At 52.6% G+C, this 16,122-nt stretch overlaps 8 protein-coding genes across 8 annotated transcripts; 6 read left to right on the top strand and 2 right to left on the bottom strand.

The window, feature by feature from the left end:
* Positions 1–1,566: 1,566 nt before the first annotated feature.
* Positions 1,567–3,448, bottom strand: J4E86_004366 (uncharacterized protein; the record flags this gene model as incomplete). The annotated part of the gene is made up of 3 exons (XM_051444908.1): positions 1,567–3,180; positions 3,230–3,392; positions 3,444–3,448. 3 exons carry the CDS (start codon positions 3,446–3,448, stop codon positions 1,567–1,569), a joined length of 1,782 nt encoding a protein of 593 aa, XP_051304533.1.
* Positions 3,449–4,145: 697 nt separating this feature from the next.
* J4E86_004365 (uncharacterized protein) lies at positions 4,146–5,189 on the top strand (the record flags this gene model as incomplete). The annotated part of the gene is made up of 1 exon (XM_051444907.1): positions 4,146–5,189. The coding sequence occupies one exon, from the start codon at positions 4,146–4,148 to the stop codon at positions 5,187–5,189; it is 1,044 nt and encodes a 347-aa protein (XP_051304532.1).
* Positions 5,190–5,401: 212 nt separating this feature from the next.
* J4E86_004364 (uncharacterized protein) lies at positions 5,402–6,322 on the top strand (the record flags this gene model as incomplete). Its single annotated transcript, XM_051444906.1, has 1 exon — positions 5,402–6,322. The coding sequence occupies one exon, from the start codon at positions 5,402–5,404 to the stop codon at positions 6,320–6,322; it is 921 nt and encodes a 306-aa protein (XP_051304531.1).
* Positions 6,323–6,485: 163 nt separating this feature from the next.
* J4E86_004363 (uncharacterized protein) lies at positions 6,486–8,381 on the bottom strand (the record flags this gene model as incomplete). Its single annotated transcript, XM_051444905.1, has 5 exons — positions 6,486–7,487; positions 7,549–7,637; positions 7,689–7,816; positions 8,005–8,199; positions 8,275–8,381. The coding sequence occupies 5 exons, from the start codon at positions 8,379–8,381 to the stop codon at positions 6,486–6,488; spliced, it is 1,521 nt and encodes a 506-aa protein (XP_051304530.1).
* Positions 8,382–9,113: 732 nt separating this feature from the next.
* On the top strand, positions 9,114–10,755 carry J4E86_004362 (uncharacterized protein; the record flags this gene model as incomplete). Its single annotated transcript, XM_051444904.1, has 3 exons — positions 9,114–9,374; positions 9,435–10,478; positions 10,531–10,755. The coding sequence occupies 3 exons, from the start codon at positions 9,114–9,116 to the stop codon at positions 10,753–10,755; spliced, it is 1,530 nt and encodes a 509-aa protein (XP_051304529.1).
* A 580-nt stretch (positions 10,756–11,335) lies between these two features.
* On the top strand, positions 11,336–12,604 carry J4E86_004361 (uncharacterized protein; the record flags this gene model as incomplete). The annotated part of the gene is made up of 1 exon (XM_051444903.1): positions 11,336–12,604. The coding sequence occupies one exon, from the start codon at positions 11,336–11,338 to the stop codon at positions 12,602–12,604; it is 1,269 nt and encodes a 422-aa protein (XP_051304528.1).
* Positions 12,605–13,354: 750 nt separating this feature from the next.
* Positions 13,355–14,666, top strand: J4E86_004360 (uncharacterized protein; the record flags this gene model as incomplete). The annotated part of the gene is made up of 4 exons (XM_051444902.1): positions 13,355–13,451; positions 13,505–13,579; positions 13,650–14,315; positions 14,419–14,666. 4 exons carry the CDS (start codon positions 13,355–13,357, stop codon positions 14,664–14,666), a joined length of 1,086 nt encoding a protein of 361 aa, XP_051304527.1.
* Positions 14,667–15,659: 993 nt separating this feature from the next.
* J4E86_004359 (uncharacterized protein) lies at positions 15,660–16,112 on the top strand (the record flags this gene model as incomplete). The annotated part of the gene is made up of 1 exon (XM_051444901.1): positions 15,660–16,112. One exon carries the CDS (start codon positions 15,660–15,662, stop codon positions 16,110–16,112), a length of 453 nt encoding a protein of 150 aa, XP_051304526.1.
* Between the last annotated feature and the right edge of the window lie 10 nt (positions 16,113–16,122).

Here is a 16,122-nt window from a genome sequence, read left to right as displayed (position 1 = left end):
ATCCGATGGATAATTGCGTCCAATGCGACGGTTACGTGCTTGACGTAAGCTTTGATGGTGCCGTGAACCTTGGTACGCTGGCTGCGAAAGCTTGTCCGCACCGACCACGGCGACCCCTTCCGCCCCGCTCGAGACTTGCCGGAAAGCATCAATGGGTTTATCATATCGCGGATGGCGGGTGATAGCACGGGTATAGCTCGGCCACTTGATTCTGAGATAACGGGCGCGCCAGAAGTTGTGGTTGTTTTCTCAGGCTGCGACGTCATGATTCAGATGCCTCTTTTTTCTTCGACAGTCTTTCGTGCTTTGGCCGTAATGCGGCTACATAGCGCCGTGCAACTCCAAGTCCGTCTCAACCATAAACCTTCCGGCGCTTTGGTAATATACAGCTGACGTGAGACAATTGCAGCGCCGACATTGCAGATGCGGCTTCCTGTATGGGATGCGACTGTGCGCATTGCTGCATTTTTCTCTGAAAACGATGTGCAAGGTCAATATGGCTAGTGGCTGAGGAGATTGTGTCTTCGCCGCGTTCTACACTGGATTTCGTGCAAAATGTCAGGTGATGGCCGTCACTGCCTAGGCATGAGCACACACTCATATGTTCACTCAAATATTGGAAGCAAACAGGGGCAGACTGATTGTGTACCATTTATGACTCGAGATCGTGATCATCTTGCTTTGGCAATCACTTCCATGTCCTTAATGAGACGTCCATGCTCCACTGTGGTCTGTCTCTCAGTCATTCTCTCCTCAAGCCCCGACCTTTACAGTACCGTCACCCTTTCCCCCTCCACCGTCAACGTCATCTTTCTTCTCCTGCGCATCCTTGGCCTCCGCTTCGTGTCTTGGGCAGTTTGTTGTGAGAAAGACTGACTTCGTTCCCATTATCGTTCCTCGGCCGCCGGAGTTGTTCTCGCAGCCGTTCGAACCTTTTGGAGCGGAGTTGCTAACCCCCTCACAGTTCATGTACACACGACCGTAACCCTCCGGATTTTCAGGAGTGGATCCGTATTTGCATCCACATTTGTGGAAGTTTGTAACCCACCAACACATTGCGTAAAGGTGGCAGCTGAGTAGGGTGTTGAGGTTTTGCTGTTGAACAGTGGAGGACTGTGCTAGCCGAGATGTGAGAGGTAGGCTTGGAATTTGGATTGGTTTGTTTGCTTGCTGTTTGATGATGTATATAAGAGTATAAAAGCCTGTGAAGAGGAGTTTTTATAGTCCTCCATGACGCATATAATAACTAGTTGTGACCCTGGCCAGCACGATTGAGTCCGCAATGATGCCTCACCTCGCTCCTCTATGACTGGTTTGTCCTCATAAGTCCTTCGGTGTCATCAGGTCCTTCACTACACGTACCGCAATTTGGCCTACCTCTCATGATGTGCAACGATCAAGGTGGCACAACACCTGTATACAGTTAGCCTCACTTGAACATGACTGTTTTGACGTGTTTAAGTAAAACGTGTATGCAGATGTGCCATTGCTATGTGTTACATCTTCACTAACGCAGCATGCCAGGCTTCCCTTGATTATCGATTGCGACAAGAACAGGTGCTCGGTTCAACCCAGACGTCCCTTACCACCGCCATATTTTCCCTCTGGGCCCTCAAGGTGAGCATCCAATACTGCTGATGTTCCACTGAGTACGCTCTTGATGGCTTCAGGCAATAGCCTGCTGAGCTCATCTGAAGTGGATGCATGTGCAGCCCAGATCTGACCACCACTGGCCGCCTTGGCGATGCCTGAGTAGTCTGGAGTTGGCGCAAAACTGATATTGAGTTCCTCGTTGCTGACTTTAGAACCCTCTCCATCAGGGTGTACCAGTAGCATGGATCGTCGCGGAGCGTTCCAGCCCTTGTTGTTGAGGACGACGGTAAGGATGGGAATGTTGTAGCGCTGCGCAATCCAGTATACTGATCCGGGAACGGAAAATAGATAGGTACCGTCTCCAACAATCTGACACACGAATTGCTTCTTTCCTTCGGTATCAGTCGCAAGCTTGACGCCAAGCGCACCACCTCCAGACCACCCAAGTCCGCCACCACCGCAGTTTATCCATGAGCCAGGAAGCGTAGCCTGAATCTGGTCCGCAACAAAGCCAGTCTGGGTAACAGCCTCTATAGCCCAGATGGTATCATTAGGGCAGAGCTTTTTGAGTTGAGAACAAAGATATGGGGTACTGAAATGGCCCTTGTCGTCGACCTTGGCTTCGCCGGCAATGCCTTCGAGTTTCTTCTTATGCGACTCTTGTAACGCTGTCCACCGTTGGCTGAAAAGTTGGGAAGAGATCTTCTCTTTGAGTTGCGATTCAAAGTATTCATTGAGCTGCGTCAGTGAGGTATAAGAGTCGGCTCTGTATCGTTGTGTAGCGTTTAGGTAGAACACAGGCATCTGTTGTTTTAGGGGGTCGACATCGACGTGGAAGATCTTGGCATTCTCCTTGGGATGGCACTGTGTGTTGATCCAGGGCACGTCGCAGTCGAGGACCAGGATGACGTCGGCTGTCTTGATGGCAGGGTCGTTGCCGTACCGTAGGCCGAGCCAAGCTGGGTGATTTGCGGGGAAACACATGTCACTTCCTCCGGTGTCCAGTACACGAAGGCCCTTGACGTTGTCAGCCACCCGCACGAGTTCTTGCACAGCATCGTGATTTCGCCCCGAGTATCCGGTGATGATGAGAGGCTCCTGAGCGTTCACCAAGGCCTCAGCAATCGTCTTGACGCCCTTGGGAGGAAGGGCAGCGGGTTCGACGGGATGCCAGAAGTCCATCTCCAGCTTGTATGGAGTCAAGTCCTCTTCCATGGGCTCGCGCGCGCCATAGAGATAGACAGGCCCCTTGGGATCGCTCATGGCAAACGAGAGAGCCCGATTGACCATCTGCTTGACATTCTTGCCCGACTTGATCTCGCCCGTGTACCTGCAGTACTGGGCGACGATCTGCTTCTGGTCCGGCACGTCTTGTATCCAGTGGATGTATTCCGTCCGGCTGCCGCGCATTTCGCCCTCGATGGTGAAGGGCGACAGGCCGGCGAAGATGAGGACGGGTGCGCGGCCGCACGAGGCGTTATGTACGGCGGCTCCGAGGCCTTGGGTTCCGACGTCGACGTGCACGATGACACATTGGGGTTTGCCCGTCAGTCTGGCATATCCGTCCGCCATGGAGAGGGCGACCATCTGGACGCGTCAGTCGCTGGCCGTGTTGAAGTGCATCTCAGGTGCCTACCTCGTTCGGACATGTGATGATCTTGGGGAATTGGCCCTTCTTCTCATTCTGGCCTTTGACGATGGCTTCGATGATCGAGGGATGGTCGGACCCAAGGTTGACGAAGACGTGACTGACGCCGTACTCCCAGAGCGCCTCGAAGAAGGCAAAGGACGCAGTGTAGCTGGCGATAGTCAGTACATGATACGCCTGTGTATGCGGTGGTCATACTTACACCATCTTGTGTGCCGTGTGCTATATTATCTGTCGTGTGTCCAGACTGACTTGAGGACAGGTGCGCACAAGTCCGATGACGGCGTGCGTCGGAGAATTGGATGCCCCATCGCTCCTGCTGCTATCATGGGATGGATACAGAATGGGCAGCGGCCCCACCAGAGCGCGGGGAAGCTTTGCTGTCGCGGTTGGGGTTTACGGCAGGCCGACTACTCATCATCGGCATTCTGAGGCGCGGCGGCGGCTGTTGACGGGACCATCAGACCCGCATTGCATCTCAATTGACACTCGTCTCGACGCCATTTCATTAATCGCCCAAGACTGGCGACATGTATGCGACGGCGCAACGCGTATAAACTGTGGCAGATGAAGGAGCTCGCCCTGTCGCGCCTGCACGCTATCCATCGCGTCGCGGCATGGTTCCGCCGTGCGGAAAAGCCACTTTGTGACCAGGACACTCCCCATCTGCTTGCACTTCAACACAGCGCTCGCCTTCGCCATCTCTCGTCGTCATGCCACCCGTCAGGGCTATGACGGTCTTGCCCAAACTTGTAATGTCTGCACAATCACTGCAGGAGGCCGACGCCGCGAGGCATCCGTGTCAAACGCGTTTCATCCCAAGCACGCGTATAGAAAGTCAGGTAGGCCCAGCTACACCCTGATCATCCCAAAGGATCTTGGTCACTCATCTAGACTCTGCAAAATGCGTTTCTATCTCGTTTGCCTTCTATCGTTTGCTCGCTCAACAGTCCTTGCATATCATCCCGAAGAATGCCCATCCAATTCGACACGCCACATTCAGTACCCGACATGCCTTGGGCTACCGGGCGTCTATCTCGTCAAAGCAAGCGAAGGGAAGGGTCTGGGTGTTTTCGCTGCTCATGACATAGACATAGGCGATATCGTCATGCGCGAGACGCCTGTCCTCAAGATTCGTTTGCCAAAGCTGGCGAAAGGGAGCCCATACCCCATGGCAGCTGTCGCTATGCTACTCCAAGAGCAATTTGGCACCCTATCGCTAGAGTCACAAGAGGAGGTCCTCTCTTTAGCACATGAAGCGAATGCTGTAGACAGCAAACCTCAAGATACTCTAGGCACCATCTTTCGCAACAATGCCTACAATACCGGCGATCAGGTTGGCCTCTTCCCTAAGATCGCTCGAATCAACCACTCGTGCCGACCAAACACGAGCTACTACTGGAGCGAAAAGCTGAACAAGCGCATCGTCTACGCCACACGCAAAATCAAGGCAGGGGAAGAATTCTTCGTGTCTTACATCTCACTGCTGCTCAGTCGGGAGGATCGCCAAAAGCAGCTCGATCGATATGGCTTCCGGTGCCACTGTGAAGCATGTGCACACGAGCGAGCCGCTCAGATAGCTAGCGACAATCGCCGCATCACCATCAAAAACGCCTTCTCCAAGTTCGAACCGCAAATGGTGCTGACGGCGCCACAGTCCAAGGCCGGGAAGCGTCAGGCGCAAAAGGACGCTGAGGTGAGCGTTCAACTTGCCGGACTAGTAGAGGAGGAAGGACTTGCCGACTACTATGCCAAAGCCTACAGAATTGCCGCTATAAGCCATGCCAGAGTGGAAGATTGGGCGACCGCTGCGAGATGGGCGAACCGAGCCTACGAAATACGTTACATGGAGGATCCGGACTCGAAGAGCACATTGGAGTTGCACCACCTCACCAGCAGTTTCATCTCAAATTGGGAGACAGAGCTGCGAAGTCGTGATTCAACATGACATTCTGCAAGCGGCTTTGACACTCGCGTCGCATTGCCCTGCATATGATGCGGAAGATTGGCCGTTCCAGACCTGCGGTTCGCACATGCGGCCCTGTTCACCCGGTCGCCCGCTTATTAGCCTAATGCATCACCACGCCTCTGCGTCTTCGCATTGCAACAAACGTATCTTCACCTGACAATCATCACGATCATTCATAACAATCCAGCAACATGAGTCTATCGCAGATTACGCCCAGCATGTCCAAGCAGAGACTCATCGACCGCGACGAGCGAACTCGCAAAAAGCCAATGCGCATCCTGGTTCTGGGCATGTGTCGTACGGGAACGACCACTATCGCAGTCGCACTCCGTAAACTTGGCTATACCTCGCATCAAATGCGCGATGTGCTCGCCAAACCGTCTGAACTCGCGCTGTGGGAAGAAGCTGTCAACGTCACTCTGTTACCGCCCCAAGAACGGCCTTCAAACCAACAGAAGATGAAACCGTATGGCAAGGCAGAGTTTGACAAACTATTGGCCGACTACGATGTCGTTATGGATCTACCCGGTTGTGTTTTCGCATCGGAACTGGTGAAGGCCTACCCAGAAGCCAAGGTCATCCTGACGAAGAGGAGGTACGAAGACTGGGAACAAAGCATGCAAGACAGTATATGGTGTCTTGATACGTGGCGGCTATTCACTCTCTGTCGTCAACTCAACATCACACAGTTGGCACCATTGATGCGACTTGTACATTCCATATTCCAGGTACACAACGGTAACAACTACGGTGGCCCGGCAGCAAAATCGGCATTCGACCAGCACTACGACACTGTTCGCTCGTTGGTACCTCAAAGTCAATTACTGGAGCTCGACACTGACGGAATATTGAAATGGGAGCCCCTCTGCGAGTTCTTGGGCAAAGCGGTACCGAAGGAGGGTTTTCCGAAAACGAGCGAAGACAAGGCCATGCGCAAAGGTCTTGAGAGTGCATGGTGGGGTATGGTTCAATACTTTGTCATGTTGATCATTCTTCCGGGGCTTGTCGTGGTTGGATCTGCTATGTTGTACACATACGCGGATGAGGTGAGGGCGTATCGAGATGGTTGGTTAATGGTTGCAAAGAAGTACATGGAAACGGGAGAATTGTAACATACTGTGAGATCTTGATGGCATTTGGCAAATCTCGTAATCCTCTTAGTCTGTGCTTGCATTCATCATACTTGCTGCATTGGCCTTCTATGTCATATGTCTAATCATCTTAGATCATTCCACAAATTCATCGTTTAGTATTGCGCTGTGTCCTGCCAGCCATTCAAGCCTTCCACCTCAGCAGAGTGAAGGAATGCTTGCCAAATTTGAACTTGCCCTGCCCATCCCAGCTACTTTCCTTGATACCAACGTTCTGCACGCCATCAGTGTTGACCACATCAACGTTGTCGCCAGTCACAGTGTGCACCTCGACCTTGTCGGCCTTCAGTCCCGGGATGTCAACCTCGAAGTCCTGCTTCTCGTTGACATTGGTGACAGCAAGGTTAATGAAACCATCGTCGCTGAGCGTGGCGCTACAGTCCAGGTAGGGCGTCTCGATAGTGTTGCGGATCCAGCTCGGGTTCGTGCGGCCGGTGTATTCTGGGGCGCGAACATTAAGCGCGATAGTGTGGCCACGCATGTACTTGGAAAAGAGGAGCAAAGGCCACCAAGAAGTCTGTTTAACCAGGCCTTCCTTCGTGGTCATCAAGGGTGAGATGACGTTGATACTCTGTGCGACAGTCGCCATGCCCATATCCTTGGCTTGTCGGATGAAGCCGTTCAGGAAGATGGAAACGGCAAGAGCGTCGGAAAGTGTGTACTTCTCCTCAGCTCCGAGTTCACCAGGCGCACGAACGGGATCCCAAACGTTCCATTCGTCAAAGCAGATAGTCTGCCTAGGCACTGTCTCGGGAACCTTGTTCTCGATGCGTGCAAGATCTATCAAGCTCGCAGTCATCTGCACTGCTCGCTCAGCCGCTCGAGGTGCGGTAGCATTGGGCAGATGCTCCTTGTCGGCAGTGTAGATGTGGATAGAGTGCATGTCGATGAGCGACTTGGTGGTATCGCCACTGAGACCATGGACATCCCACTTGACGCACTGGTTGAGGACATAGTAGTCCCAGGATGAGTAACCGGTCTCACCGCAAAGGATGGTAGTGATAGTTGGGTCGAGAAGTTTGAGGGCTTTGGCCCATTGATAAGCCTTCTTGGCATAGTCTTCTTTGGTCATCTGCTCGACCTGCCATGGACCCCAACATTCGTTGCCGAGGGCCCAGTACTTGACCTAGGCGGTTGTCAGTATGATTGATGATGTAGGAAGAGTAAATAGCGGGTGATGGACATACATTGTAAGGCTTCTCGCGGCCGTTCTTGCGACGAAGGTTGGCGTAGTAGGTGTCGCGATCTGAGTTACAGTACTCAAGCCATCCGAGAGCTACATCTAATCAGATCATGTGCCACAATATACCAGTTGGATTAAACGAACCTTCGTCCAGAGTGCCAGTTCCGAAGTTGAGGCAGAGATATGGCTCCGTGCCGACTTCTTCACACCATTGCATAAACTCATCCGTACCAAATGTGTTTGGCTCGATGCCAATCCATGCCAGCTCAGGCCTAGGCTCAACATTAGCTTGCTGTAGCGGACATGCTGAACAAATGGTGGCTGGGTCGATGTCACATGAACACGCTTGTGGCGCCAGTACGGCCAACGAGAGCTGATCCTCGAGACGCGTCGGCAGCCCCCCAACGCACATGTGCAGTTGAGGGACGCCACGCATGAGTTAACATCCGTGATAACTTACCTCTTTGGTCTGTTCTCTTTGGGTCCAACACCATCAAGCCAATGGTATGTGGCTACAAAGTTTCCGCCCGGGTACCGCACTACAGGCACATTGAGTTCCTTGAAAGCTTCAATGACGTCCTTGCGGAAGCCTCTCTCGTCGGAAAGAGGGTTGCCGGGGTCGTAAATGCCGCCGTAGATGCAGCGGCCCATGTGCCTGGTGCGTGGTCGGTTAGCCGAAAAAGAAACACGCACCCAACGCCAGCCGCAGGGCGTCTATTCTTGAGCTTACTCAGTGAATCCTCCATAGATATTGTCGTTGATCTTAGCGATCTTGTGAGAAGGATGTATAGTGATGGAAGGCGTTTCGCTCTCCTCAATCTTGGTGAAGCTTGCCATGATGATGAGGGGGGAGGATAATGATGCTAGAAGATTGAAAAGGTGTGGTGTTTTGGGAAAGAACTTCACATGCAAGATCAGGACTCACGATGGTAGTGGCCTGACCTTCGCGATGTCGTTGAAGGCTTCATGGCGTTCATGCCCACCTCCGGCTCGGCGTCGGTGCCAACGCCAGATTGGTTGACGCACCCGACGCTGACACATGCTCCCATTCGTGGAATTTCCCCAGCGGACGCTAGCTGCTATCATCTCGGAGACAGGCCACACTATTGTTGTTTACAGAAAAACTGCCGCCACGACCACGGGGAGCCAAGAAGACTTCCACCAGTGGAAACGTAGCGCATTCTACATTTGCATCCTGAATATGCATGTGCTAACGTTATCGCGTTGGAAGCAAAAGTAGCGATTCGGGCTACGATCTCCCGAACAAGTGCTGTCGCCTCGGTATTGACGCCGATGGCTGGTGATGCAGGGATGAAGAGGCGGGTCGCGGAGAGAATAAACGCGGAGTCGAGTCAGTGTCCCCGCTCTTTGCGGAGACCGTGGAGTAGCCTCGTTCGATGCGTTCCCCAGACCGCGGTCAGCCATGGGTGGTGACATGGTGCCAGGGAGCAGCGCAGCAGGATCAATAATGCCTTCAAGTATAAAGGGCCAGTAGGCTGCCGATGGTGGGTCGCTCTACGCATCGCATCCCCCTCCCCACTGCAGCGCTCAATCCCCTCTGCAGCAGCCATGGCGCTCCCTCCCAAAGTCTACCAGTTCCTCGTGGGTCTTTTTGCATCCCTTGGTTCGCTATTGTACGGTTACGATCTCGGTGTTATCGCCCAGGTCATCGCCTCCGGAGCGTTCAAACGCGAGTTCAACGATCCTGGCTCAAATGCAAAGGGAGCCGTTGTGTCAGTCTTTACCGGTGGTGCCTTCTTCGGTGCCATGTTCGGTGGTCCCGCCGGTGACTACTTCGGTCGACGACTTACTATCTTGATGGGTGCCTGCGTAAGTACTCTCTAAGATATCTGCTAGTGCGTGCTGTTGCTAACGCAATGATGATTGTAGGTTTTCATGCTTGGTGGTGCTCTGCAGACTGCTGCCGTGAACCTCAACTTCCTTTACGCCGGACGTGTCCTTGCTGGCGTCGGTGTCGGTTTCCTCGTCATGATCATCCCTCTGTATCAGTCCGAATTGGCTCATCCCAGCATCCGTGGACGTATTGGTGGATTGGTGCAGTTCATGCTGGGTATTGGTGCCCTAGCCGCCGCCTGGATCAGTTATGGCGTTGACATCGGGTTTCCGGACAGCGACAATGGTCAATTCCGAACATCACTGGGTATCCAGGTCGTACCTGCCTTTTTCTTGGCCGCTCTTATCATGCTGTTCCCTGAGTCACCCAGATGGCTTATCAGCAAAGGCAAGGTCGAGCAAGGTCTTACGAATCTGGCCAAGCTTCATGCCCATGGTGACACCAACGACGTTTGGGTTCAAGCCGAGTTCCAGCAAATCCAGGAAGCTCTCAGTTTTGAGCGAGAGCATGAGGCTCAATCTTATCTCGAGCTCTTCAAGGACAAGTCGTGCTTCCGCCGTCTCTTCCTCGCCTGTGCGCTTCAGGCTTCCGTTCAAATGACAGGTGTTTCGGCTATCCAATACTACTCCGTCACCATCTACGAGCAGATGGGTATTGATGGTACTGAGGCGCTCAAGTACCAGGCCATCTCTTCTGTTCTTGCTCTTTGCGGACAGGCGCTTTGCATTGCCTTCATCGACCGACTGGGACGTCGCTGGACTCTGATCGGTGGCAACCTTGGTAACTGCCTTACTTTCATCGTATCCACCATTATGTTGGCTGTCTTCCCTCCGGGTTCAACAGGAAACGCAAGTGCTTCGTGGGGCTTCATTGCCGTCACCTGGCTGTACAACTTCTGCTTCTCCTCGACTTGTGGACCGCTATCTTGGATTATTCCCGCCGAGATCTTCGACACAAAGACCCGTTCCAAAGGTGTATCGATCGCCACCATGACGTCCTTTGCCTTCAACACTTTGATTGGCCAAGTCACCGAGCTCGGCATGGTATCTGTGGGATGGAGGTTCTACCTGCTGTTCGTTGTAAGTACTCTCGCAACTCAACAACTTGACCTTACGCTAATCAAATCCTCAGATCTGCAACTTCACCAATGCCGTCTTCTTCTACTGCTTTTTGCCTGAGACCGCCAAGCGTCCTCTCGAGGAGATGAACTACCTCTTCACCAACGCTCCTCTATTTGTTCCCAACATGAAGTCGTCCGAGTGGGGTCTCGACATCGAGCGCCGTGTTGAGGAAGTCGCTGCTAAGCAGGGCTCGGTCTCGCACGCCGAGCATGTAGATGCCAAGCACGCCATGTAGGAGGCCAACAATATGTAGTTTAGCTTCCTGTTCAAATTCACGTCTAATGCTAGAACCTTTTATCGCTATTCTCACTGTCTAGTCAGGATTGTGATAATATAGATACTAAAGCAATACCTACTAAAGCTTGTTTTCGTCTATTTGTAAGATCAAAGTGACTCTGAACGTAAGCGCTAATAACAATGTAACTTCTGGGCAGTTCTAATGTCAATCATTGCTATGTGCAAAGGCAGTTCGAAACATAGCCGCGCTTTAGTTCATATAACATGGCGTGAGATGCGAACTCTGAATGATCTTTTGTATGACATGTCTCTTATGTCGCAAGGCTAGAGTTTTGTATCCAATCAGTCCCCTTCGACTGTTCATATAGCCTGCGAGAGACTGTGTAATGTCATGAAAGATGTATCAGTAGACAAGACAGAAGAAGCAGTAGTACTAGGTCTCTAGCGTGTGATATTCACTATCACTAGTCAGCGTTGTGGGTACACGAAGTCTCTTCTAGTGACGAGCTAATCCAGTCAGCTGATCAGTGCATTGTAGACATACTGGGCTCGCGCGTACTGCAAACAGCTTCTAACGCATGAAGCAAGGCACTGCTTATAATCTCTCTCATCCCACCTTAAAACAGACGACCAATAACGCAAAAGACCCTCAGGCAAGACAGCTCACCACGCAACAAAACAAGACTACTTTCACACTGAGACAGATGAAAAGCATGGCACAAGCAAAGGTGGTTATGCTTACGGAGTATACTACTGTGTATCCTACAGAGGTTGCTCAGGCTACGTTCGAGCCGTCCGCATCTACGACAGCCGCCGTTAGTCTTTCCGCAAGCCTGAGCAGCAAGATCCCTGAACCCACTATTTCGATATCATCGGCTATTCCCTCTCAAACATTACCGCCTACTTCTTCGACCACTGTTGTTCCACTGGGTCCAGAACGCCACTTTGACGATACCCCCGTCATCGTCATCCTTTCACTATTCATCCTCTTTGCTATTCTTCTCATCGCAATGATAGGTTACTTAGTCTTCATGCGATTCAAAGGTAAATGCTCCTCGTGCCAAGATCTGCAAGAGCAGATCTCGAAGTGGGAGTGCGGGGAGCTGAAGCGCATCACACCGCAAATGGTTATGAAGCGTGATATGCTAAACAAGACCCCCTGGGCACATTACACTTCTTCGGAACTCGACCAGGAAACTGGATATCTTGGGCACAAAATGTCCCGCGCGCCGACTATCTACCAGGTTGAAAGAGAAAGGGGGCCGTCGCTCTTCCAAAAGATAAAAGCTCGCATTGTCCGTGGAGGTAAGTCATCAACCCCTCCAGATTTACCGACTAACTACAATGACGGGCATCGTTACTCCGCTCGATCCTCTGCATATTCGGCGTCTACATACTACGACCCCGAAAAGGATGACAAAGAGATGCGTATCTTCACCGAAGTCTCAGCACCAGATGTTTCCAGCGCTCGCGGACCCCTCCGCAAAGAGTCAGAAGAGCCAAAGCGCTACACTGCATACGCATCCACTGAGCATGATGAAGGCTATTCTTTGGAAAAGGAGATAAACATCGCCCACGCGATGGCGTGTCTGGAATCCAAAGAGTACAAGGATGCCAATGCAGTCCTACAGCGTCAATCTGCAACAGACTCTGAGATGCGACGCGCTCTGGGATTCGTCAATACCAAAGACCAACAGATGAAGGTCGCACTCCACCCCAGCCTGTACTCGGAGGTCGACAAGTCACTATATGAGTCGCCCGCTGCTAACACCTCTTCGCAAGCTGAGGAGTATCAGCCGTTCAGCTGGCGCAAAAAAGGCCGTAGACCGCCAGATCTGGGAGATTAGCACGAGGCCGTTCAATAGTACTGGAACAGGAAATCAACCAGTAGGCGCAAGAGTCCGTAGCTATGGGCATATATTGGTCGGACCGGGAGACGAGCGAGAGATTCCCTAGGATCCAGCAAGTTTTCGTACCCAGTTGCCGAGATAGAAGATGTAATGCAATTCAATACTATATGCTTCACTTTCAGCTACTTCTCAGCGTGTACTGAGTACAGCGACAGGGGTATATAAAACGCCCCCTTCATGCGTCGTCTACAGTATCTGGGAATAGACTTTCATGAAGTGATTCGGCTTCGATATGGCTGTCATCACTCGTCGGTCCGCCCGTGATCCGCACCAGGTGAGGATCTGTGAGGTATTCGCGATCATGAGTCAGCTTGCAGAATCCTGCACAACATTTGATACGAGTGGTGTCTGTGGTCTCAGTAGGTGTTGCTGGCGGTACCTTGAGGTGATGCAGGCACCAGGCGTGGGCGCGCGACGCCGCATGCCTTCTTCCCGACCACCGGTACCCCTCATCTGGCAGCCGGACCGCCTGAACTATTGCATCTACTCTTGAGCGGTGCGCATAATCGCTGATCGCGGATTTCAGCACAAATAAACAACGGACACAGTGCGCGTCTTTGCCAGCGTTTGACTGAGCGCCTGAGCGGGCAGGCAGGCAGTGCGAGCGATTATGGACGGCGCGCTAACCCTCCCGCTTCTTTCCCGGTGCGAATCGCTTCCGCCATCAAGCACACGACCAACTCCATCATGAGCATCTATGAATCTATCGGCACGACTCTGTCTTTTCTCAGTCTGATATGGATTCCGGCCACGCTGCTATGCTGCTTACCATGGGTCCAGAAACGTTAGAATACACTTGCCGAGTGAACAAACACAGGCCAACGCTAACAAAGTCAGAAATGCTCTATCTCCATAACTTCACGTTCTTCCCCGGGAAATGGTTGACGCAGCCTGAAAGAGCCGGATTCCTAAGTATGTCAAGTCTCCTAGGTCTTGGTGACGGACCTCTGCGCCGTATAGTTCTTTGGGCTTATGTGATCAGAAAACCAGGTCATACCCTTTCGCATTACTTCGAAAGACGGAGAGCGACTCTTCGCATGGCTTATAGCACCATTGGGCATATATGCTAAAAATGCCGATGCGTTCATCGGGGAGAAGACAGGCATCGACGTAGAAAATACAGTTGCCTGGAATGCGCTACGCAACGACCCGGAAGCCAGACTACTCATCTACTTTCACGGGAATTCTGCCACGTTAGCACAGGAGCGCCGCACGATAGAGTATCGATCCTTCTCTGCTGGAGCGTCGGAGAAGATGTTTGTTCTAGCATTCGACTATCGCGGCTTTGGCATCTCCACAGGCGAACCCTCGGAATCTGGTCTACTGAACGATGCAGAGGCTGTGATTGACTGGGCTTTGAAGAATTGCCTGATACCTCCCGAGCGAATCGTACTCTTGGGACACTCACTAGGGACCGCTGTCGTATCCGGCATTGCACACCGTTACGCGACCAGTCTCGGCATAGAGTTCGCTGGTCTCGTTCTGTGCGCAGCCTTTACGAATGCTGGAAACGCATTTTCGTCATATTCAATCGGTGGCGTTGTGCCTGTTCTTGCGCCTGTGAAGGTGTTCCCTGCCTTCCAGGCCTGGTTTGCCCGTAGAATGGTAGATACCTGGCGAAGCGACGATCGACTGGCAACAATGGCGCGTAAGTTGACGAAGCACCCAAACTGTTGTGGAGCCAAGTCGTGGTTTATACGACGATCACATTTACTCAACTCCGTCTGATCCGATACTGATGAACCGAGTAGGTACCTGCTCGCGGTTCAAGCTGGTCCTTGTTCATGCCGAGAGTGACCAGACCATGCCATGGCACGAAACGGAAGCGCTCTTCCAATCGACACTTCGGGCCGCCAAAGACGCGAGTCCGAATGAAGACGGCCTCAAGAGTCTTGAGGTGGTGGATTTGGGCGAAGCCGGACGACAAGAGGTTTGGCAGAGCAATTCGCGCAGCATCTCGAAAACGATTGCTAAGCACGGCGGTACGTACTGGTCCTGAGGAGTTGGTCCCTGAGTGTGGGCGCTTGCAGATTGCGCGTTTCGCCTACTGTCAGATGAGATCGGCTGCCCCACATCCGTCTAACGCAGACGATGCACATCTGCACCCTTCATTTCCTGGCTTCAGCGACGCGATGAAGCACAACGCAGAGAACCTGAGGCCCACGGCACTGAGTACTCAGGTTCGCGTCGATTTCGCACGATGCAGACGTTTACCCCACACGCAGTGATCTGGGCCGGCTTAGCCTGACATCCATGCGGTCATCGCCGCGCCTTCCGGCCTCGCTAGTTGGAAACAGGGCTAACGCTTCATACTAGGACACAACACGTCAATGACATGGTCGCCTGTAGCGCTCACCATCCTTCAGGTTTTTGGGCTTGCGGCTGAGACGGCACGAGTGTAGCTTTCTGAGGGCATCGTCAGGTGCAGCCCCTGGTAATCAGGCTCAGTCTCAGGATCCTGGTCGCTTCAGCAGAGGCTGGGTAGATCTGAATAGCTCAAGAATGTCGATGAATCATTCCGTCGTGAACAAGGCACCAAGCGCAAGGACTGACAAGCAACAGCATCTGTGAAGAGACAGACTACTGGGAAGTCGGCTTCGCACCAAGAGTGTAGCGCATGTCTAATCGCTCTAGTGTATGAGAACGCGCAACCGCCAGGAGTTCCGACTTCTCGGCATGGCGGCCATGTGCGTCAGTCGATTCTCCACAGCCCCCATGACGTCTCCACGGGTGGCTTAACCAGACCCGCATACAAAGCGCTTCACCGGCAGCTGTCATCCTTCGTTTCAGCACCTGTTCATTGTTCCAGACAGTTTTCACGTACGACTTTCGCTTCACAACGCTCCGTAACCCGTCCATTCCTGTCGCTCTCACCTTACCTCTTGACACTTTTCGTTTGTGACCTGTTCTTTGCATTGAATAAACACAACTCTATCTACCTCGCCGCCAGATCGGACCTCGAACACTACCAACCAGAAATACTACCACAAATATGCCTGCTATCCACCATATCCAAGCACGGTTCCTAGAAGACTCAGATGGCAACGGCGGAATCTCACCGACAGCTATTGCCCTCATTGTATGCCTCGGAATTGTACCATGCATCATCTTGATCTGGGCAGTCTGCTACCTCTTCTGGGCCTATCCATATGACCGCAACTGCTGCTGCATCAAGCGAAAGCGCCGCCCGGAACCGCAAAGCGTACTGAACCAAGCGCCCATGAGCGAGGAGACACTATTCGAAAAGCAAGGTGTGGCACCTCCACAAAGACCTTTCTCTGTTCAGACCAGGACCGAGTCGGGGAGCTCAAACAACAATGGGCGCCTGCAGAAGCAGCAGAGGCCTGGCAGTGGAGTCGACATCCGAGGCGCGCGCATGAGCCAGCAAAGCGTTATGAGTGCGAACACCATGACGTACGCCCAAGAGCCTCAGCGATTTGTATGAGCATCGAGCC

This window comes from Alternaria arbusti (assembly GCF_024043155.1).
Source record: "Alternaria arbusti strain BMP 1465 chromosome Unknown scaffold_4, whole genome shotgun sequence".
Classification (NCBI taxonomy): domain Eukaryota; kingdom Fungi; phylum Ascomycota; class Dothideomycetes; order Pleosporales; family Pleosporaceae; genus Alternaria; species Alternaria arbusti.
This window is presented reverse-complemented; position numbering and strand designations above follow the sequence as displayed.